The following is a 24659-nucleotide window of genomic DNA, read 5'->3' on the forward strand; positions in this document are numbered from 1 at the left end:
AATAGGTACACCAATTGCGAAACAAAAAAAAATTAAACAAAAAAAAAAACTAAAATATTTAAGTCATTTTTTTATAATTTTTATAGGTAGGTAGGTAGGTGTATTACATACAATATTAAAAATTTTAACAATTTTTAACTACAATTAGTTTCAGTTCGAACATTTAATTTAAAAAAAATATATTTTTATACATATTATCATTATTCTAAAATACGTAAACGATCACCGTTGGTTGACAATCGAAGCGTGACGGTCACCGTCTTTGTACTAAATACGTATTAACAAAAACAAAAAAGCTCAATACTCAAACGGTACAATCTATTTACGTAACAAATTCCTATCGCACTATCCAACTATTATATGTAGCGTACCTCTAGCTGCTAAATAGCATGCTTAATTTATTATAGCATCACTAATTGTTCGTTTTTTTTTTTTGCTTTTTTTTTAACAACACTCAATCATTGTCACTGCTTACAGTATGCACTATGTAACGATATGCACTGAACTTACAATATGCTTCCTCATATTCATCACGTTTGTACTGGAACGAAATTTCGTTATATTATATATTTTTAACTTTTGTTTTCATCGCATTCTCTGCGGCGTCCATTAAAAGTTTCATAAGTTAACTTCCACACACTACCTCCGTTTTTTTTTTTCGTTTTGTTTTTCACGTCACATCACCACTTTTTCATTTCACTGCCAAAACTTAGCTGCTACGTTATTTGCGACGGACAACGTTATATAGCGCGCTATTTAAAAATCGCAGTTCGTTATTTTCTCGTGCTATTTCGCTTCGCCCTTGAGCGCTTGGTCGAGGACGTCCTTCGGCGCGATCTCGACGGTCACCGTCCTGCTGATGGTCGACAGCTGACCCTGCTCCGAGTCCTGGACGTCGGCGAAGGGCTCCGTCAGGATCTTCAGGCCGTAGACGCGGGCCCGGTGGTACGCCGACACCGTGTTCGTGCCCAGGAATCTGCAAATATAACACATATATCGTCATTTCGCATTAAAAGTGTACAATTTCCAAAAATATTCGAATTTGAGTTAATATGCGGAATCATTTGGTATAGTATGACCAGTATTTTTTTCATAAATACTGTCAAAAGAGCATAGTTTGGTTTTAGTTTTTTTTTTTTTTAGTTACCTATGTTTTGACTACTATTAACAAAATTAATACATAATTTTATCTTAAATAAATGTTGCAAGGATGATTAATATTGAAAATATCACATGTTAAACCTTTAAAACACTCTCATGTAAAATTAGTAAGTTTTGAGATTATACAGTTTTAATGCGAGAAGACGATATGTTGTAGGATTAGGATCGTGACGTATAAAAAAAACTATTCCATTCATCAATCTCCTGTCCTTCTCCCAGTCACTTATAGTCGGGGCAAGATATTTTCTCCTTCTATGTTCCTCTATCATATACCATTTCTTCGCTCACTCCCCTCTTACACATATCGTCTTTCACGCAATCCATCCATTTCTTCTTAGGTCTACTTCTTCCTCTATATCCTTCCACATTCATAGTTAACACTCTCTTACCAACCTCATTTTCATTTCGTCTCATCAAATGTCCATACCATCTCAAACGCGCATTTCTCAACTTCTCTTTTCCATTTTCTCTTACCTAAGCTGATGGTCTAGAGAGACCATAATATCAGCGTAACCTTAACTAGTAAGTGAGCTCACGAGGCTCAAACCTGACGACGTTGCTAACACGAACCCTAGCAAGGGCCGTGCTTCGCAGAATCTACCACCGGATCGGAAACGCGATCCACTGAGAAGATCCGGCGAGAAACTCAGTGGGCTGTGTCTGTGGGTTAATGCTTGAGGTACCTAAAAGCAACGTTAATGGATTGGGAGGATCCGTAATGATGTGGAACCTTTCACAGGTGCCACTTTCAGACTTCCTCTAACATATTCGTTCCGTATTCTATCCATTCTCGTTACTCCACATATCCATGTCAACATTCCCACCTCTGCTGCATGCAAACGGCTTTTATCCGCCACTTTAGTGATCTAACAAACTGATCCATACAAGATATTTTGCGAGGAGCTCAGCAGGCTGTGGGTTCGTTTCGTTTTCGTTCGTCGAATTCTGTGTGTATGTGTGTGCGTGTTTGCGTGCGTGCAGGTGTGAGTACGTGCGTGTGCGTGCGTGCGAGTGCAGGTGTGCGTGCGTGTGTGCGTGCGTGCGTGCGTGAGTGCAGGTGTGCGTGCGGGTGTGTGTGCGTGTTTGCGTGCGTGCAGGTGTGAGTACGTGCGTGTGCGTGCGTGCGAGTGCAGGTGTGCGTGCGTGTGTGCGTGCGTGCGTGCGTGAGTGCAGGTGTGCGTGCGGGTGTGTGTGCGTGTTTGCGTGCGTGCAGGTGTGAGTACGTGCGTGTGCGTGCGTGCGAGTGCAGGTGTGCGTGCGTGTGTGCGTGCGTGCGTGCGTGAGTGCAGGTGTGCGTGCGGGTGTGTGTGCGTGTTTGCGTGCGTGCAGGTGTGAGTACGTGCGTGTGCGTGCGTGCGAGTGCAGGTGTGCGTGCGTGTGTGCGTGCGTGCGTGCGTGAGTGCAGGTGTGCGTGCGGGTGTGTGTGCGTGTTTGCGTGCGTGCAGGTGTGAGTACGTGCGTGTGCGTGCGTGCGAGTGCAGGTGTGCGTGCGTGTGTGCGTGCGTGCGTGCGTGAGTGCAGGTGTGCGTGCGGGTGTGTGTGCGTGTTTGCGTGCGTGCAGGTGTGAGTACGTGCGTGTGCGTGCGTGCGAGTGCAGGTGTGCGTGCGTGTGTGCGTGCGTGCGTGCGTGAGTGCAGGTGTGCGTGCGGGTGTGGGTGCGTGTTTGCGTGCGTGCAGGTGTGAGTACGTGCGTGTGCGTGCGTGCGAGTGCAGGTGTGCGTGCGTGTGTGCGTGCGTGCGTGCGTGAGTGCAGGTGTGCGTGCGGGTGTGGGTGCGTGTTTGCGTGCGTGCAGGTGTGAGTACGTGCGTGTGCGTGCGTGCGAGTGCAGGTGTGCGTGCGTGTGTGCGTGCGTGCGCGTGTGTGGGCACGTGTGCGTGCGTGCGTGCGTGAGTGCAGGTGTGCGTGCGGGTGTGGGTGCGTGAGTGCGTGCGTGCGTGCGTGTGGGTGCGTGCGTGCGGGTGTGCATGCGTGCGTGCGTACCTGAGCGCGACGTAGCAGACGAGCAGCGCGGCGCCGGCGGCGAGCACGCGCACGAGGGAGGAGGGGTAGAGCTGCGCGAGGGCCCAGGCGCCGGCCGCGGCACCGGTGAGCGCGGTGACGGCGGCCGCGGTGCCCGCCCAGTGCGACCACGTGAACCCGCGCTCCCACTCCACTCTACGCAAGTAAGTGGAACTTAATATCTCTGATCTAGTTTTTAAGGTTGATTGATTCGGTGGTGCAATGGAATCACACGTCGGGCAAACATTCGTGTAATAAACAGGTTTGTTTACAGGTATTTATTATCTATGTATGTTTAAATTTAAACGTATATAACTATGTTTGACAGTCTCTAGTACTTATAACACAGAGAACAATAAATACATATTTACTGGTGGTAGGACCTCCTCTTGTGAGTCCGCGCAGGTAGGTACCACCACCCTACCTATTTCTGCCGTGAAGCAGAAATGTGTTTCGGTTTGAAGCGTTGAACAGCCATTGTGCTGTAAAATCTGAGACCTTAGAACTACACTCAAGGTAGGTCTCAAGAATATATACAAATACAAATTTCAATAATCAGAGCGATATCATTATACGTACCGATTGGTCTCCTGGACGATGTAGGGAGTGTTGCAGACTTTGCACTTCAAGCCGTCAGGCGAGGCGGCACTCTGGGGAGACCACGTGACAGATTTACTAACTGAACATTACGATAGGAAAACTAACGGATAATTGGCTTTTCGTCCTCCACGCTTTTTTTTACAATAAAATCATTTTTTCTTACACTATTTTTAATTCAGATTTATTAAAATTTATTTTCAATTTTTCAGTTGGATTTTCTATAAAAGCGTATTTTGTTACCAAACTATTAGTTAATTTGGTAAAGGTATTTTTAAACTATTATTATTTTTTTAGTGAATTTGAATTTTTCAATATGTTTTTTAATATTGTATTTTTCAATTTATTCAATATTTTTTTAAATATTGAACTGTCATCGGTCCTTTATAAGTATACCAAATTTCGAGTTAATCCGACGTTTTGAAGGGGGTCAAAATCATGTTCAAAGATTCCGTTACATACAAACATACATACGTCTGAAGCTAATAAAAGCGTATTAAAAATAACCGCAAATACATTTGAATATGCAATTTCGAAAAGGGCCACATGTCGCATATTTTGTCAAATACGTTTTTTCATATACATGTAGTCTTGAGGCTTACCTACACCCATTTTATAATAATTCCAGTAATTTTCAATTGCTAATTAACACTAAAATATATCTCAAAAGTTATATTAATATTTGAAATTTTACACTGCTTTAGAAAGTAATCAGTTTTTTTTTCATTTCCTGAACATTTTACATTTTCAGAGATGTGCCCTTTTCGAAATTGCATATTCATTTGTAATACATATTTTTGGCCCGAGTCAAACGTTGGATACCGACCTCGACGAGCCACCTGCTCAGGCAGTCATGATGCACGGCGGACACGTCGCCGGTGCAGCGACACGGCCTGATGAGGGGCTCCGCCCGGGAACTGTCGTAGCAAATCCAGCAATCCCGGCTCGAGCCGACGCTGTCCACGAGCGAGTCACTCTCCACGTTCTGCGGAACCCCAAAGACACCAATGAATGATCCACTGACCGTATCATTGACAGCGAAACGACGCCCGATTGAACTTGGAAGGCTTTTATCCGGACGTTTTACATTGATGGCTGTGATTGGCCAACGATGACGTCATATCGCAAGAACCAATCACAAATCAGGAAACGCAACAGTGGCATCAATTATCAAAATTTAATAAATAAAATTATTACACGAAGAAAAAAGATGGACGCGCCTGTCAATTCTATTTTGTAAAATAATTAAAAATAATATAATGAGTATTTGAAGAAGTAAACGTATTTATTCATTTTCTTGGCCACCTCAAGATACCTCTAAGAAATAGACGCAACAATCAGCCTTTCCCAAAGTGGGCGATAACGCCCCCTTGTGAGCGCTGCAGGCCTTAAGGAGGGCGGTAAGAGACCCAGAAACAAAAAATTGGGGGCACTGTGTAGAAGCTTGGGAGGCAATTTGTAATTTTATCTAGGAGGACTCTTAGATACCGACTGAGCTCTCGCTATAGTGGTCTTTAATTTGGTGATAAAATGGAGGCACTAAAAAATAATTTATTCTCAAAGTGGCCAGTAGACAAAATAAGTTTGAGAGCCCCTGATTTAAATCAACAAAGCAAGATTTGATTCCATTCGTAACTTTTGAACAGAACACCTAAGGCCCCATAGCAACGAATCATAAGGAACAATATCATACATTCAAACAAATACAACAGTTATTTACAACGACACGCACCCGACAACGAAACTCACCGAATTTGTGTTCGAGCCAACCGCATTAGCAGCGTCCGAGTTTTGTGTCTCTTTCCCGTTTACAGGCAAAGGAAGAGGTTTGAAAAAGACAGTAAGAGCGAACCTCCAAACGATCCAATATTTGGCCAACTCGAGAAAGTACCATGCTTTCTGGCGCCAGCCCAGTTGGCTGAGGTCGGCCAACGTCTGGGAATCGATTGGGGGTGATGTTAGAAACGGAAAATGTTAGTGGGACGAGAAGGAAGCTAGCTTTGATAGGGAAATATTAGTTGATGGAAGAGATATTTGAAACAATGAGGAAATTAATTAATGATGATCAAAATATATATATGCAAGATGGAACGACACATAAACAAACGAATCGACAAACACGAGCACTTGACAACAACCCTTTGCCGAAAAAAAAAACGCAACACAATACAGATTATACCACACGTAGAGTACAAACAGAATAATAACCCTTTGCCGACAAAAAATAAAACACGATACAGATTATACTACACGTAGAGTATAAACACGCAACTGACAGCACTATACTGAATTCGATAACAACAGATGTTGTATTTTGTGGGAGTTTAAAACATCGCCGCCTTCATACGAAACCTTGTATAGGGATACCGCATTGTAATCTTAAATCCATAGACATCCTTAAAGCCATGGATAATTGAATTTATACATTTCACAGGAAAAAAACATCAAATTGCTTTCGTTCTTGGATATATTTTTTTCAGGTTGGCAATCAATGACTCGAGAGCCAAACAAAACTTGACCAATCTAACAAATCAAAAAAAAAAACATTAACCAAATCAAATAATATAAGAATTATAACCGACATCTTTACACACGCAATACACAAACATAACATAATTACAATTTTATAATATTTAATTGTTATTTATGTCACACATAAAGCTTATAAAATACGTAATATATTTAAATATTATAATATAATATTTATACGGTAGGCAGCGGCTTGGTTCTGCCCCTGGCATTGCTGAAGTCCATGGGCGACGGTAACCACTCACCATCAGGTGGGCCGTATGCTCGTCTGCCTACAAGGGCAATAAAAAAAAAAAAAAAAAAAAAAAAAAATATCAGTGCAATAGAAAATAATTAGGCAATTAATTTTTTTTTAATTTCGACCAATTCCAAATTAAGCACCTAACTAGGATATCCTTTTACGTCAAGGTCGCTGGAGACATGCATAGACCTGAGTGCTTAATGCGAGTTTTATAACGCTCTCGATAGCGTAAAAGTTAACGTAGTTAACGTAGCGTTTGCCTACGTTTGCCGCTAGGGGTGCTGTTCCAACTGCATACAAATATAAGTTAACTTTTACGCTATCGAGAACGTTAAAAAACTCGCACTAAGGACACAGAACTAATGGACACAGACAACAATGGAATACAATGGAGTCCGGACAACGCAATATACTCTATTTTTTCTCATGATTAAGGAATTAAAATTTTAGACGGTAGGCAGCGGTTCTTGCCCCTGGCATTGCTGACGTCCATGAGCTACGGTAACCACTCACCATCAGGATGAGCCGTATGCTCGTCTGCCTACAAAGCGTGTTTTTTAGTTTTTTTAAGCTATTATTTATTTTTCAATTATTTTTTTCATATATAATTGTCATCGGTCCTCGATAAATCAACAAAGTTGGAATGAAATCTGGCCGTTTAAAGTGGGTCAAAATCTAAAGGATTCCGTTACAAACATACATACATACAAGTGAAGCTAATATAGAGCGTGTAACAATACAGTGAAGGGTCACGTTGCCGCGTACCTTGGCATCGTGGTGGTGCTGCGCGAGCAGGTCGGCGAGCTTGGCGTCGTCCAGCTGCCTGGCGAGCAGCCGGCGCGGGTTCAGGAGCCAGAGCCGCTCGGGCGCCATCGAGTTCCACAGCGCGCACGGGAACCATACTGCGACCCCGATCTCGGCGAGCCGGAACACCAGGTCGTGCCAGTTGCGGGACACCACCGGCACCCTGTTACCCGAAATACGTACTTACTGGTGGTAGGACCTCTTGTGAGTCCGCGCGGGTAGGTGACTAGACCACCACCCGGCCTATTTCTGCCGTGAAGCAGTAATGCGTTTCGGTTTGAAGGGTGAGGCAGCCGCTGTAACTATACTGAGACCTTAAAACTTATATCTCAAGGTGGGTGACGCATTTACGTTGTGGATGTCTATGGGCTCCAGTAACCACTTAACACCAGGTTTTTTTTACAATAAAATCATTTTTTCTTACACTATTTTTAATTCAAATTTATAAAAATTTAATTCTATTTTTGAGTTGGATTTTTTCTAAAAGCGTATTTTTATAGTTTTTCAAACTACTATTTATTTTTCATTTTTTAGTTGAACTTCAATTTTTTCCATATATTTTTCTTAAATATTGAATTGTCATCGATCCTTAATAAGTATGCAAAATTTCGGGTTAATCCGACGTTTTCAAGGGGGGTCAAAATCATGTGCAAAGATTCTGTTACACACTAACATACATAGGTCTGAAACTAATAAAGGCGTATTAAAAATGTATACTGACTTAGTCTTCCAGAATTCGCTTAGGGTTTCAGAAGCCAGGAAGCAGACGATCAGTATGAGCATCAGCGCGAGGCTGATCAGGCCCACGCGCGACTGGTGCAGCTGCGAGAGGTCCACGGACCGAGGGTCCACCGTTCCGTCTCCGTCCAGCAAATCCGTTTGAATTCCCTTCGGAAGAAAGCAACAGGATCGTATTGATGGTAACTTGGACTGTTCATTGGACTTGAAGTCGTCGTGGCCCAAAGGATAAGACGTCCGGTATATTTGTATCGAGCGATACACCGGTGTTCGAATCCCGCAGGCGGGTACCAATTTTTCTAATGAAATACATAGTTAAGAAATCTTCACGATTGACTTCCACGGTGAAGGAATAACATCGTGTAATAAAAATCAAACCCGCAAAATTATAATTTGTGTAATTATTGGTGGCAGGACCTCTTGTGAGTCCAACATACCTGTTTAGTGACAAGCGTATCCTGGGCTTCATCTCCGTCGGCTGAGGTTCCGGGACGGGGCGATATTATGGTGCATACTTTGGTCTCCTTCAGGAACTCACCGCGGAGCTGAAGATCGAAGTTATCTCATACAGATCATTTATCAACACACTCAGAACTTAGGACTTTAAATTAGAAAAACAAATGGTACGGTATTTAACACGTTGACTGCCATGTAGGTCACCGGTGCCCTACGCGGCGCACTGAAGTAACTAAGCCGATTTCTCTCTTTGTTCTTCTTACTAAGACTCTGGGGAAGACGAATCCAAACGATACTGACAATGAATCTATTTCTAACAGACCTAAAAGACTAAAACATACACTAACAAACAAAAGAAGGTGAGGTGAGGCAATCCAGGCAAGCTTAGTAACAGAAATCGACTTAATTACTTCAGTGCGCCGCGTGGTACACCGGTGACCTACATGGCAGTGAATGTGTTAAAAAATAAATAAGACGGTAGTTAACCGATAGTTCGACACGTCCGAGATTATTAAACGTGAATTTAAATCGTAAACTAGTTTCTGCACTGCAAAAACCCCTACTATTGGTGACATACGATATTCAGAGCACCACGATAGTCCATCGTTTACAGCACACAGCAAAGGCTTATCGCTCACACACAATGCCACGGTGTTTGATAACAGAAAATGAGATTTACGTTTTATTGTTCGAAAAACATATAACCCCGCGATCGGTTTTAATCGGGCACGAAATTTAATAACGCAAGGCAGTGGCGTTTATTGGCCCGCACATTATTTATTTACAAGCTCTTGCCCGCGACTCCGTCCGCGTGGAATAGTCACTTTGGCATAACGCTAAATTTTACGCCCCCACTTCATTTACGTAGAAAGTGAAAATATTTTTGAATTATAGAATGTTAAGGAAGCTATTTAAACCGTATTTTGAAATATTCATTATTGGTGCTCCACTCGTATTGGTCTTACCGTGGTGTTATATAGCCTATAGCCTTCCTTAATAAATGGGCTATTTAACAGTGAAAGAATTTTTCAAATCGGACCAATAGTTTCTGAGATTAGCGCGTTCAAACAAACAAACTCTTCCGCTTTATAATATTAGTATAGATAGTACAGAATTATTTGGGAAACCAACAGTACGATACAAACATATAATATTAAAAAAAAATAGCTAAAACAATAACCAAACATGTTTCCACCATCAAAATCACATATAAGTAGAAAGTGAACAAAGGAAGAAGAAAAAAAAGAGATATTTAGAAATTTACGTTTACACAAGTTATCCGAGTTTTCTGTCCCCAAGTGTACGTCAGACGCCGAAAGGGTACGATACGACTCGCTCAGTTTTCTTTGCGATAGATCGACATTTTTGCTATACAACTTGAGACATGAGAAGCACATGCTTTGTATTACGGCAATGCCATTCCTCGCACACTTCGGTAATTGTTACCCATACATATTTGGATTCACGTCTGGTTCTTTGTATAACTTTACATAACTATAAATAAATTATAAGACCCATCACGCTGCGCTTTGACAACGGTTCAATTCGTGACTAACTACGCCGTCTATTGTTGGTAAGTACCATGACAAGATAAAGACGATAGCAACCAAATTATGGACCAGGAAAGCTCTAAGCTGAGTAGAGTGAAGTAGAAGGAAAGAAATGAGGGAGGCCTTTGCCTAACTAAGCTCGTTAACTTAAGTTTTGCTATCTGTAAATATGCGGCTGGATAAGAGCTATAATTATTATTTATTTTTTATTGCTTAGATGTGTGGACGAGCTCACAGCCCACCTGGTGTTAAGTGGTTACTGGAGCCCATAGACATTTACAACGTAAATGCGCCACACACCTTGAGATGTAAGTTCTAAGGTCTCAGTATAGTCACAACGGCTGCCCCACCCTTCAAACCGAAACGCATTACTGCTTCACGGCAGTAATAGGCGGGGCGGTGGTACCTACCCGTGCGGACTGACAAGAGGTCCTACCACCAGTAAATACCAGTACTTAAATACTATGAAGTAAACAAGTCCATAAATTTTCAAATTAATCATACAAGGCTATTATAGAACACAAGAAAAAAAAAACGGCAAACATTAATTATCATATCTCCGATTAGTAATGTGCTTAGATAGACAAAACCGCTGTGCCGAGGGATAAAACAAAAGAGTCTCGTGCAGACAGTCATTTTAATTGTTTTCTTTGTCAGACGAAACAGCACCTTGTTTGTATTAAAAACTAGCTGACCCGGCAGACTTCGCAGTGCCTTAATCGATGAATAAAAGACCTAAGCTTTTGTATAAAATAAACTTAAAGCAAACAAAAGGAATCCGTCCGACGGAGGACACATCAAAGGAAAAACAAAATTGTTATTTTTATTTTATTTCGAGCATTTTCATATTTATCTACCTTTTAAACCTTCTCTGGACTTCCACAAATAATTCAAGACCAACATTAGCCAAATCAATCCAGCCGTTCTCGAGTTTTAGCGAGACTAACGAACAGCAATTCATTTTTATATATATAGATAGATGCGATGCACGTTTTAAAGGCGAAAGCTTTTTTTTTTTAAATTACCTCTTGTTTCTATTTTCTTTGCTCAAATGGCCAGACGAGCTCACGTGCAGTAAGCACATGAATAATATAGACTAAAAGAGTATCATCAAAGAGTTCAAGATTCCAAGAAATTCTCAACATGATCCATGTCAATGTAGATGAATATCCGTCACGAAGGTATAAATTTAACCAAGTATTACCTCCGACCATAATTTATTCAGCTCTGTGCATCTATACTAATATTATAAACAGGAAAGATTTGTTTGTTTGTTTGTTTCGAATAGGCTCCGAAACTACTGGACCGATTTGAAAAATTCTTTTTCCATTAGAAGCCGACATTGTCCCTGATGAACATAGGGTACTTTTTTTATTTTTTAATTTTTTTTTTTCATTTGTGTTTTAATGTTTCCGAAGCGAAGCGAGGGCGGGTCGCTAGTATATTAATAACTATGCAGTTTGGATTATAGTTTATTTTAAAAATACATGAATCCAATTTTCCGGGAAATAGTCATTTAAGATTATTTTATTTAAAAAAATAAAAACTAGCAGTTACATTTTTATAATCACCTTGGCCAAAGTATATTCACCTAATTATACATTAAAAAAAGACTTTTATTGCATACTCAATAAATGCAGCGATTTTGCATCTGGATCTTAGATTATATAGTCCATCGTATATAGTCTAATCAGAACGAGATTTGTAATGTCAGATCGAAAAATAATAACATTTGACCTTGAGTGTCCGTGTCTATGCGTGTGTGTGTGTGTGTGTGTGTGTGTGATTTTTTGACAACTACCCATAAATCCAAGCGCAGATATACCGTCCTACCGTCAACAATACACAATTAAAAATCAAACAATAGATCATTCGATTCAGAAATGGCGTTAATTGTTATAACAGAACGCGCTATTGTGTTATCGCACAGGAAAGGTTGTCGCATTATCGGAACATCAAATTGTAGTACATTATAAACGTTTGCATTACAATGAACTAACTACGCGAGAGCTGATGCGAATAAAGAAATCTAAAAAGCAGTAATGCATTTCGATATAACGATCAATCAATCGATATTTTTACGGTACATCGATGGTTAATGTAAAATCTAATCGTAATGCCTGTGTTGCATTGCAGTTCAATATCGATATTATTATTTTTATTATTTAAATGGATGGACGAGCTCACAGCCCACCTGGTGTTAAATGGTTACTGGAGCCCATAGACATCTACAACGTAAATGCGCCACCCACCTCGAGATATAAGTTCTAAGGTCTCAGTATAGTTACAACGGCTACCCCATCCTTCGAACCGAAACGCATTACTGCTTCACGGCGGAAATAGGCGGGGTGGTGGTACCTATCCGTGCGGAGTCCCAAGAGGTCCTACCACCAGTGATATAGTTTATTATCGATATAGTTTATTATCAGTTTATTATCGATTTGTGATAACATTTTTTATTGCTTGTATTCGTGGACGAGCCAGCTGGTTTTTAAGGGGTTACCGGAGCCCATAGACATCAACAACGTTAAGACGCCACCCAGCTTGAAACATGAGAGTTCTTAGTATGTTTCGTAAAGTACAACAGCTGTGTCACCCTTCACCTGACAACTCGTATTTGTGTGCTTAGTGAGAGTTTTTTAACGTTCTCGATAACGTAAAAGTTAACTCAAATTTGTGTGGAAATAGAACGCTTGCCTACGTTTGCCGCTAGGGGCGCTGTTCCAACTTCATACAAATTTGAGTTAACTTTTACGCTATCGAGAACGTTAAAATACTCGCACTAAGAACACTGTTTACTAAGTTGAGGTGACAAAACTCATCTCTACGGTGACAGTTACTGCGAATCCATACTTCTATACTTAACATTATAAATGTGAAAGTATTTTCCGCACGGGTAGGTACCACCGCCTTGCCTATTTCTGCCATGAAGCAGTAATGCGTTTCGGTTTGAAGGGTGGGGCAGCCGTTGTAACTATACTGAGATCTTAGAATTTATATCTCAAGGTGGGTGGCGCATTTACGTTGTAAATGTCTATGGGCTATAGTAACCACTTAACACCAGGTGGGCTGTGAGCTAGTCCACCCATCTAAGCAATAAAAAAAAAATTTAGTTTGTTTGTCCTTCATTCAGGTCGAAACGAAACAACGGATTGACATGTTTTAAAGTGTACATTTTATTTCAGGAGAGCAACATAAGCTACTTCTTATCTCCAATCTCCTGAATCTTTGATCCTCTCATCTCCTTTTTATCATCGCACCTCCCGCGATCGGAGCAGAGTTCATCCATATTACCTGGAACCGCTGCGTTCATCGACAGTGCGTTTTCAAAGATCTTTTTTGCCACGTACCATCCGGCTTTGGAATGAACTCCCCTCCACGGTGTTTCCCGAGCGCTATGACATGTCCTTCTTCAAACGAGGCTTGCGGAGAGTACTTTATGGTAGGCAGCGGCTTGGCTCTGCCCCTGGCATTGCTGACGTCCATGAGCGACGGTGACCACTTACCATCAGGTGGGCCGTATGCTCGTCTGCCTACAAAGGCAATAAAAAAACCTACAGAAAACAACATTGACTCTATTCCCTAACCACGCGTTCGTGACCATAAAAGCTAGCATTTAGTTAGATCGAACTCACCTTAAAGAATACTTCTACACCGTAGATGAGGAAGAACACGACAACGATGAAGAGTAGAACGGCGTAACAACCATTGAATATGTGCTGGTAGAAGGTCTGCAAATAATAAACATATATAAAAATGAATTGCTGTTCGTTAGTCTCGCTAAAACTCGAGGACGGCTAGATTGATTTGGCTAATTTTGGTCTTGAATTATTTGTGGAAGTCCAGAGAAGGTTTAAAAGGTAGATAAATATGAAAATGCTCGGAATTAAACAAAAATAACAATTTTGTTTTTCCTTTGATGGTTCCCCCCGTCGGACGGATTCCTTTTGTTTGTTTTAAGTTTACTTTATACAAAAGCTTAGGTCTTTTATTTATCGATTGAGGCACTACGAAGTCTGCCGGGTCAGCTAGTAAACAATAATATTATTTAGAAAAACACTGAGCACGTGCTTTGAGGAATTGTTTGAAATAATTCCGTATTTTCTTGATTATAATCCCCAATGTGAGTTTCCGGAGTTCATGCTTGCAACGCACCATCCGACTCTGACGTGAACTCCATTCCGCCGTAGTTCCACATGTCTACTTCAGATGGTTTGTATTTTTTTTTATTGCTTAGATGGGTGGACGAGCTCACAGCCCAGCTGATGTTAAGTAGTTACTGGAGCCCATCGACATTTACAACGTAAATGCGGCACCCATCTTGAGATAAAAGTTCTAAAAAGTCTCAGTATAGTTACAACGGCTGCGACACCCTTATAATCGAAACGCATTACTGCTTCACGACAGAAATAGGCAGGGTGGTGGTACCTACCCGTGCGGACTCACAAGAGGTCCTACCACCAGTTCATATGTGCAAAATACATTAAATTAAAATTCCATCATATTATCCCAATAAAAGTATGATACAAACAGATTCGTATGAGGGCTTCTTATAAAAAACACTAGGTATAGTTATTAATTTCTTAAAAGCGTTTCCAGTAACAGCCAATCAGCAAACATCCATAGTATGAATCAGACGTTGTATTAAAACATAATTACTGTATTTAAACAGTGTGTTGATCCCGTCCTTTAAGGATCATAATCCACTAAACAATTACAGATATCAAATACTTCGACGAGCTCACGTGCACCGACCCATTGTTCTTGTCTTAAATTTTATTTACAGATATACCTAATTCAACACACTCAAGGTGCAGACATTGCAATTACGTTTTTCAATGTTGAATTAATCTAATTACAGGTAAACCTCTTTTAACAAGGTGTTTTAATTTAAAGCACGGTTTCACTGTAACATGCAGATAAAAAATTCCCAAAACCTTTTTATAGCACGTTACTTCTACAACATTATAACGATATTTTTGTTTTTAAATATATATATTTTATTGCTTAGATGGGTGGACGAGCTCACAGCCCACCTGGTGTTAAGTGGTTACTGGAGCCCATAGACATCCACAACGTAAATGCGCCACCCACCTTGAGATATAAGTTCTAAGGTCTCAAGTAATAAATAATAATTATAACAAATATATATTAACAAATAATTATTTAGAAAATTTCATTATGCACTATGAACACACAATATATGGGAATTACTGAAGTTTTACCGCTTATTTTTTATATTTAAAAAAGACAAGCATACGGCCCACCTGATGGTGAGTGGTTACCGTCGCCCATGGACTTCAGGAATGCCAGGGGCAGAACCAAGCCGCTGCCTACCGAAATTATTAATTTATTAATAATGAATATATTCCATTATAATATTTAATTTATTAATAATGAATATATTCCATTATAATATTTAATTTATTAATATATTCCTTTAATACTGTATAAACTATTATATGTATGTATGTATGTATGTATATAATTTTTTTTTTGTGTATGTATTCGTAACTTAATATAAATTTAATTGCACCTACCACTATTCACTCTGCACTACCTTTGGTTGACTGGTAGAGAATGCCTTAGGCATTAAGTCCGCCAATGTAAATTTTACATGAAGTGTAATAAATAAATAAAATACATACAGGCATAGTTGATTCATTTAGAAAAATTACTCTCCTTTTTGTATTGACTTCTAGTCTCATATAACGCGGTATCGCACAACACGCGACTTTGTAGGAACGCATCTACCGTGTTATAAGAGGGTTACCTGTATATACGTGTGAAGTGAAACTTCTAATGCGACTTCCAAAGGTAGCGTTGAACGTTTAACGCTAGGGGAGATACGGGAGGGCCCGCTAAGCAAGACTTAGCTAATTTACTTTTATTTATTTTTTCTACCTAAGCTGGTAGCCTAGAGAGGCTATTCCAGCGTAACCGTAACTAGTAGGTGAGCTCACGGGGCTCAAACCTGATGACGTTGCTAACACGAACCCTAGCAAGAGCCGTGCTTCGCAGAATCTACCACCGGATCGGAAACGCGACCCACTGAGAAGATCCGCCGAGAAACTCAGTGGGCTGTGTCTGAGAGTTAATTTACTCGTCGAGCCCTTCGTCGCAAGCGACGGGTTCGACGAGAACGGTGACCGGAGCTAATTTACAATACACGCTCTTGATATTGTCGATGTCAATTAACGTTGGTGAACAGTTCGATCTGTTATATCCCTAGCCCGTATAGACTAATGCTTACCAAACACTTTACTCATCATAAGCCCTCTCACAGTGATTTCATGAGAACATATTACCAGGCTCAGTTCGGGTCAGATATTCATTGAAGTGAGACGTTTACCAATATTCCTCGCTATCTCCAAATTATTTTATCTATATATCTATATATTAATACGTGAAGCAAAAACTTTGTATCCCTTTTTACGAAAATTGCACGGACGGAGGAGTATGAAATTTTCCACACTTATAGAGAATATAGAGAAGAAGTGCACAATGCTAAATTTTTTTTGAAGTAATGCATAAAAGATACATTAAATCAATAAAGAAAACATTACACACACTACATACCATGTACTTGACGCATGACGCACACACGCATGCATACTATTTATTGTCAAACTTTTGTTCTTGACGTCTGTTGTCAAATTGAGAATAGATTAAATATTGTTTATCTTTGTTAATTTTTTTTAGTATAGTCTTGGCGAAATTTGTGTTTATAAAAGTATAAAATACAATCATAATAGTGTACAAACTTACAATTCCAATTAATTATAGTCGAATTTCGACTACTGCGGGACCTCTAGTTATAATTAGTTATTCATTATAAATATTGTGTAGTGTCGAATAAATCCTTTTTTAAAAGGAGTTCGGCCTTCTCACTACTAACAGATCGTATCTTCGACAATAATATATCGGTATACAAGAATTTCTCAAACCAATAATTAGGTTATACCGATGCAACATTTGTGCCCAGTAAATTAATTAGCATTCGGTACTAAGTTATTCGCTTACATCGTCAAGTAAACAACATTTATGAATGTGTGACACGTTCATCCATTAACTACTGTTAATGGAACTACGTTGCATATATGGCATAATAGTATTGGCGTATTTAGAACACAAATACATAATTTGAACGACAAAGTTATTGCGATAAAGTATCCAGAAATCCTACAGAAATTATCGGTACCCGAGTGGAATTCATGAATGCATAGAGGATTTAATCTTTAACAAATAATTGCTGTATAAATATTACTGTTACACCGGTAAGAGTAACGCCATCTATCGCCGAAGAGCAGAAACGAATATCGAAACAGATACGAGAAGACGGGTTATTTTGATAATATCCTGAAAAGCATATTTTTTTTGTTTTTTTAAACTATCATTTTTTGACACAAGCAGGTAGGTACACTATTTATTCCGATCAGAGTTACATTTCAACTAATGAAATAAATAACGCATCAATAACTCGTGCGACTCAGTGTGTGTGCGCGTGTCGTTTCACACCGGTCATCGTTCTCGTCGAACCCGTCGCTTGCGACGAAGGGCTCGACGAGCGAATTAACCCACAGACACAGCCCACGGAGTTTCTCGCCAGATCTTCCCAGTGGGTCGCGTTTCCGATCCGGCCGTAGATTCTGCGAAGCACGGCTCATGCTACGAATGGTAAACCGTCGACGTCGCCCAAAGCACGTCGTTACGGATCCTCCTGATCCATTAACGGTACTTTTAGGCACCACAAGCACCGGTCACCCTCCTCGTCGAAGACGTCGCTTGCGACGAAGGGCTCGACGAGCGAATTAACCCATAGACACAGCCCACTGAGTTCTCAGTGGGTCGCGTTTCCGATCCGGTGGTAGATTCTGCGAAGCACTGCTCTTGCTAGGGTCAGTGTTAGCAACGTCATCAGGTTTGAGCCCCGTGAGCTCACCCACTAGCCTGGTGACGCTGATATGATCTCTTTACCATCAGCTTATGTAGGAAAAAAAACTGTGCTTCAAACAGCTGACATCACGTGACCTTTTTCAAGTTCAGAGAACCCTCTTGATTAGGCTGGCAGTATCATGTTTGATGCGTTTACATATAACTTCCGTTTGCCTAAAGTTGTTATCGAGATTTTTATATTTTTTTGTAAATCCGTGTAATAAAAATCAAAAACCCGCAAATTATAATTTGCGTTATTACTGATGGACTTCTTATGAGTCCGCACGGATAGGTACCACCACCCCGCCTATTTCTGCCGTGAAGCAGTAATGCGTTTCGGTTTGAAGGGTGGGGTAGCCGCTGAAACTATACTGAGATCTGAGAACTTATATCTCAAGGTGGGTGGCGCATTTACGTTGTAGATGCCTATGGGCTCCTGTAACCACTTAACATCAGGTGGGCTGTGAGCTAGTCCACCCATCTAAGCAATAAAAATAAATTTTTGATTAGTGTTTTCCTTTTTCGTGCATTGCATTGGCTTATGATTTACCTTTGTGAGATAAAAGTTATTCAAGATTACTCAAGTGACCTCGACCTAGGAGACAAAGTTTGTTGATAGCACGCCAAAGAGGGTGATGATATCACAGGTACAGTGCTTATTTGGCGGAGAAAAACGTACTCTAAGTGCGCAATCAGTTCTAACGACCAATATTCATAAGTTTACTTCCGATACAAATCTTTTGATATGTGGCCAGTCTTATTTTTTATTGCATACTAGCTGACCCGGCAGACTTCGTAGTGCTTCAATCGATACATAAAACACCTATACTTTTGTATAAAATAAATTTAAAACAAAAAAAATGAATCCGTTCGACGGGGGACACATCAAAGGAAAAACAAAATTGTTATTTTTATTTAATTCCGAGCATTTTCATATTTATCTACCTTTTAAACCTTCTCTGGACTTCCACAAATAATTCCACACCAAAATCAGCCAAATCGGTCCAGCCGTTCTCGAGTTTTAGCGAGACTAACGAACAGCATTTCATTTTTATATATATAGGAGAAGAAGATAGAAGATTACGGCAACTTGCGTAAAACATAATTCGAAAGTTGGCAGAAGATTAACTTGTTCGTTGTGTTCAAGTACTCTTTATCCCTAAACGACTATTCTAATAGACCATTGTCTACAGCTTTTGGCTTGATATTGATACCCTGTGGCTTGATATACCCTGTATTTGGATAAGAAAATATTTTGTATAATTCCACTTGCCACTTTATTCTCATCGACGTGAAATGTATACACCCAGAGAAAGTACAAAGTTGGTCAAAACAATATTGGTTAATGTTTACTTTACTTAAATGATAAGAATTTTGGAGTCTTTGTATGGTCATTGCGATAAGGTAATCTGTGGCAGCCGGTGATCTCAATTTAGGCTACAATATCAACTAGTATTGCTATATATTTGGTGCACACAACTGAATATGTTACACTTTTCGCAGATACGATTGTACCTAAAGATTAATGTTTTTTGTTTTATTGCCTAAATGTGTGGACGAGCTCACAGCCCACCTGGTGTTAAGTGGTTACTGGAACCCATAGACATCTACAACGCAAATGCGCCACACACCTTGAGATATAAGTTCTAAGGTCTCAGTATAGTTACAACGGCTGCCCCACCCCTTCAAACCGAAACGCATTACTGCTTCACGGCAGAAATAGGCGGGGTGGTGGTACCTACCCGTGCGGACTCACAAGAGGTCCTACCACCAGTAAAAAGTAATGTTAGGCGAATACATTCAGTGAAGAGTATATTAGAAGAAGTGTCAAAATCGACTCCATGAGTGCCAAAATTAGAGGTGGGACGTGTGCGTGGTTTGAACACGTGTTGTGAAGAGATGAAATACACGTTACCAGAAGGTCGATGAATTTACATTTGGATAAACTATAATTTAAAAAAAAAAACTGGTGATGTGAATATATTATGTATCTGCAGTGAATTTAAGTATAACTAAAAAATCGGTTGCCTGTATAGTCAGTTTACTGACGATAGTTGAACGTGACAACGTCATAAGAAAATACTGATGGAATGGTTTCATTTTTCAATTATCGCAATTATCGTTGCTATAAACAATTGACACCACATTCACTTTTCACTGAACTTCATACTTGACGAAAACATGTCAATGTATTATTGTATAGCAGCTGTCCACGCGGGTACATCGCTCACTCAAGTAGGAGAGAGACAGATGTCGAACGCTGCCGAACGCGGAGGCCGATTGTGCCTCTTTGTCGCTCGTTGCGCGCTCTCACTTGCACTTCAAGCCTTAAATGGAACGCCTCAATGAGTCATGTTTTTTCGTGCGTGCAGCCGGCTCCATCGAATTATAAGACGTTGTCACGTCAAAATAAGAAAGGAATGGAATGAAATGGAATCAGATACAGCATTTGGATATTTCTAATAATTTTCGTCGGTCGTGCTTTCATTTATTTCAATTAAGATTCAGCGATCTGGTGTTAGGAATTACCGTAACACACTGATACCATATTGAGACGTAGAAACAGCATCGAAGTTTCAATAATATTGGTACAAAGGCTGATGCACTTAGGATGATGGATTCACCACGAATGATTGGTTCGTATAACAAATCCTATGCCCTTACGATTAGCAAAAGATTGTCTATACTAATATTATAAAGAGGAAAGATTTGTTTGTTTGTTTGTTTCGAATAGGCTCCGAAACTACTGGACCGATTTGAAAAATTCTTTTTCCATTAGAAGCCGACATTGTCCCTGATGAACATAGGCTACTTTTTTTAATTTTTATTTTATTTTTATTTTTTGGTTTCATGTGTGTTTTACAGCCTGGCCACGGGACATTCGCCGATGCGAATATTCGCGCGGTGCGAACGGCGAAGCGTCTAGCGACTAAAACAAGCGCATAGAAATGTACCTAACAAGCCACGCGCACCGGCGACCGGCGAAGCGACCGGCGAAATGTACCGAGCGAATCGCGCGATGCGGCGGGCGAGCAAAACAAATGCATGAATACGGACGGCGCGAGCCACGGAGTCGAGCGGTAGTCGCGGCGAATAGTGCAGTGATTAAATGAGTTTAGTTGTTTTCGCCGCGAAAAATTAACGCCGAAATTTTTATATTTTTTATTTATTTTTTATTTTATATTTTTAAAGTCGTCGTGGCCTAACGGACGTCCGGTGCAATCGTGTTGAGCGATGCACCGGTGTTCGAATATCAGGCGGGTACCAATTTTTGTAATGAAATACGTACTCAACAACACTCAACGTTCACGATTGATTTCCACGGTGAAGGAATAACATCGTGTGATAAAAATGAAATCTTCAAAATAATAATTTGCGTAATTACTGGTGGTAGGACCTCTTGTGAGTCTACACGGGTGGGTACTACCACCCTGCCTATTTCTGCCGTGAAGTAGTAATGCGTTTCGGTTTGAAGGGTGAGGCAGCCATTATAACTATACTTGAGACCTTAGAACTTATATCTCAAGGTGGGTGGCGCATTTACGTTGTGGATGTCTATGGGCTCCAGTAACCACTTAACACAAGGTGGGCTGTGAGCTCGTCCACCCATCTAAGCAATAAAAAAATAAAATAGCTGAAATACTAGCTAGACCAGCTATTTGGAAGTCTAGCCACCCAAAGTATTTCTCGTACTTCTTGTGGAATTCTCCATCTATAGGTATACTCCGATTCTTATTCAAATCATGTACTTCACAATCTTTTCCAAATAATAGGTCCTGAACCAAAAAACTATTAATTTGTAAGCAATATCGAGATAATTTCGAAATAGACATTTCGCTGTCGGACTTCCTTACTAGTCGCGGCGGCGAACGTGAGTACCCGTGGCCTGCAAACGGTGCTGCGCGAATGGTCGCCTCGCCCACCGCTTCGCTGTTCGCACCGCCGATCCCCGTGGCCAGGCCGTTAATGTTTCCGAAGCGAAGCGAGGGCGGGTCGCTAGTCATTGATATACTCGGATCTAAGAATAATCTAACGATATTATCTAAGTTTATTGATACAATTTCGAAATCGCCGACAGACCGCAAACCACAAGTGTGCATCGCAACAGACTCTTCTATTATTCGTGTGCGTGGAATATTTTGAAGCCGGTCGGCACTGTCATGATACCCGGAGCAATTTTTATTTTGTTTTTTTTTATTGCGTAGATGGGTGGACGAGCTCACAGCCCACCTGGTGTTAAGTGGTTACTGGAGCCTATAGACAACTACGACGTAAATGCGCCACCCACCTTGAGATATAAGTTCTAAGGTCTCAAGTATAGTTATAACGGCTGCCCGACCCTTCAAACCGAAACGCATTACTGTTTCGCGGCAGAAATAGGCGGTGTGGTGGTACCTACCCGTGCGGACTCACAAGAGGTCCTACCACCAGTAATTACGCAAATTATAATTTTCACAGTTTCATTTCTATTCACAAAATTAACGAAAACATAGTACTCTAGCCTATCTAGGATCTATGTACGGCGTATGTATATAAGAACTAAAAGTACATGAAAGTGCGAAGTTAATTTAACCCTAAATATTCACTGATGTAAACATATTTTACAAAATAAATCGAAAAGTTTATGTTATTTTTATACCACGAGTAAAGACTCGATTCACACAAAAAAACCACATACAAAGAAAAATACAACATCTTCGTGGAAATAGATACGTTACTTTGTAACTTGGTAAGCACTAAAAAACAAAACAAACTGCTCATTGTTATAATAACTGTTGTCATTGTATAATACAATTGTGTTTATAAATAACATTGCAACCCTTATCTGTAAGATCTACAAGTGCCCGCAACTTATTAATGTCACGATTGTGAAGACAACGATCCTTCAAAAATCATATATGAAGAGAGAATAGAGACGGTGACTGAGGTAATGTTCTTGGTACTACAGATAAGTTGCCAGTACCGGTAACTACGGTAATGGGTAATGGCTTAAATTACCACCGGTACTAGCAGTTACGCACGGATAGGTACCATTATCCTGAAAGTTTAGGACATTCGTTATACAATACAATTGAGACTCCAATCTGGCCGTGGCAGCATTTACTTGGAATGTCGATGAGGCCTGAGTTGCAAGATTATCCGGCTGGTATCACTGTCTATATCTGGCGACTGCACCAAGTCGTCGAAGTCGTCGTGGCCCAAGGGATAAGCCGTCCGGTGCGTCCGCATCTAGCGATGCACCGGTGTTCGAATCCCAATACCAATTTTTCTAATGAAATACGTACTTAACAATTGTTCACGATTGACTTCCACGGTGAAGGAATAATATCGTGTAATAAAAATAAAAACCGCCAAATTATAATTTGCGTTGGTTTAAGTACTGGTGGTAGGACCTCTTGTGAGTCCGCACGGGTAGGTAACACCGCCCTGAATATTTCTGCCGTGAAGCAGCAATGCGTTTCGTTTTGAAGGGTGGGGAAGATAAAACTAGGCGAACCATAAGGGTCACCGCACACGGGCCATTGGCCACATCCACAATCGTCGCCACTTGAAGCTAGAAGTGGCTACAAAAGCTAACGCGCGCGTCAGCCACTTGTGGTCCATATTGGACACTTGCGGTTGGTGGCCGCTACTTTTTTTACGCGTGCTTTCAGTATCATAATGGACTCCGACGAAGAAATGAAGGGAGAGAGGGGTGGAGAGTCGCGCGAGTGGCTTGTGTCGGCGTTTTGTGGCCGAGCCGACCACTAGAGGCGAGCAGTGGCGATTTGTGGCGTGTAGCGACCACCGGCGTCTATAGTGTGCGGCGAGTCCATGCAAAATGTGTGAAAACAACAGGAAATAGGTCGGTGGCTGCGTTTTGTGGTTGTGGCTGGTGGCCCGTGTGAGGCGACACTAAAGTCACTTTTTTTTATTGCTTAGATGGGTGAACTAGCTCACCCCTGATGTTAAGTGGTTACTGGAGCCCATAGACGACGTAAATGCTCCACCCACCTTGAGATATAAGTTCTAAGGTATGAAGTATAGTTACAACAGCTGCCCCACCCTTCAAACCGAAACGCATTACTGCTTCACGGCAGAAATAGGTAGGTTGGTGGTACCCACCCGTGCGGACTCACAAGATGTCCTACCACCAGTAAAGTATCACTTGCTAATAACCCTAAAAAAAGTTTATCAACATCCCAATAATTCAAGAGATACGTACCCTCTTCTCGGCAGAAGTATCAGCGATGTTCGTCGTAAGGACCTCGGCTGCCAACAACGAGTAGTTGATGAGGTTGAAGGTAACGAAGGCCAGGAACGATTTGGACAGGAACCTTGGACTCTCCCAGCGGATGTTGCGAAGGTGAAACACCTGTACGATAAAAGAAAAATACACAATGTAGTTGAATCGATGTTATTATGCCCTGCGGTCATTGCGGCGCGCTTTAAGAAAATATCTGTTTTTTTTTTAAATATGACTACCGTATTTTTATTGCGCTAGTAACGTACATTAGTCCACGTCCCATCTGGTATTGAGTAGATACCGAATCTCATTAACATCAAGTGTCTCAACATTCTTAAGACTGTAGGTCAAAGTTGAAATATGTATAACGACTATCCATCTCTTCAACTAAAAAGGTGTGTTTGATACACGGCACTGAAGCCT

General features: G+C 40.8%; 1 protein-coding gene across 2 annotated transcripts; it reads right to left on the minus strand.

The window, feature by feature from the left end:
• Positions 1–57: 57 nt before the first annotated feature.
• Positions 58–24365, minus strand: LOC101735402 (uncharacterized; the record flags this gene model as incomplete). Of its 2 annotated transcripts, XM_062674407.1 has the most annotated exon segments (10): positions 58–976; positions 3143–3316; positions 3740–3810; positions 4584–4742; positions 5507–5692; positions 7293–7494; positions 8053–8219; positions 8507–8614; positions 13711–13806; positions 24216–24365. In XM_062674407.1, coding segments are annotated over 10 exon segments (1503 nt in total), but the record flags the coding sequence as incomplete, so codon positions are not given.
• Positions 24366–24659: the final 294 nt, after the last annotated feature.

This window comes from Bombyx mori, chromosome 20 (assembly GCF_030269925.1).
Source record: "Bombyx mori chromosome 20, ASM3026992v2".
Lineage (NCBI taxonomy): Eukaryota > Metazoa > Arthropoda > Insecta > Lepidoptera > Bombycidae > Bombyx > Bombyx mori.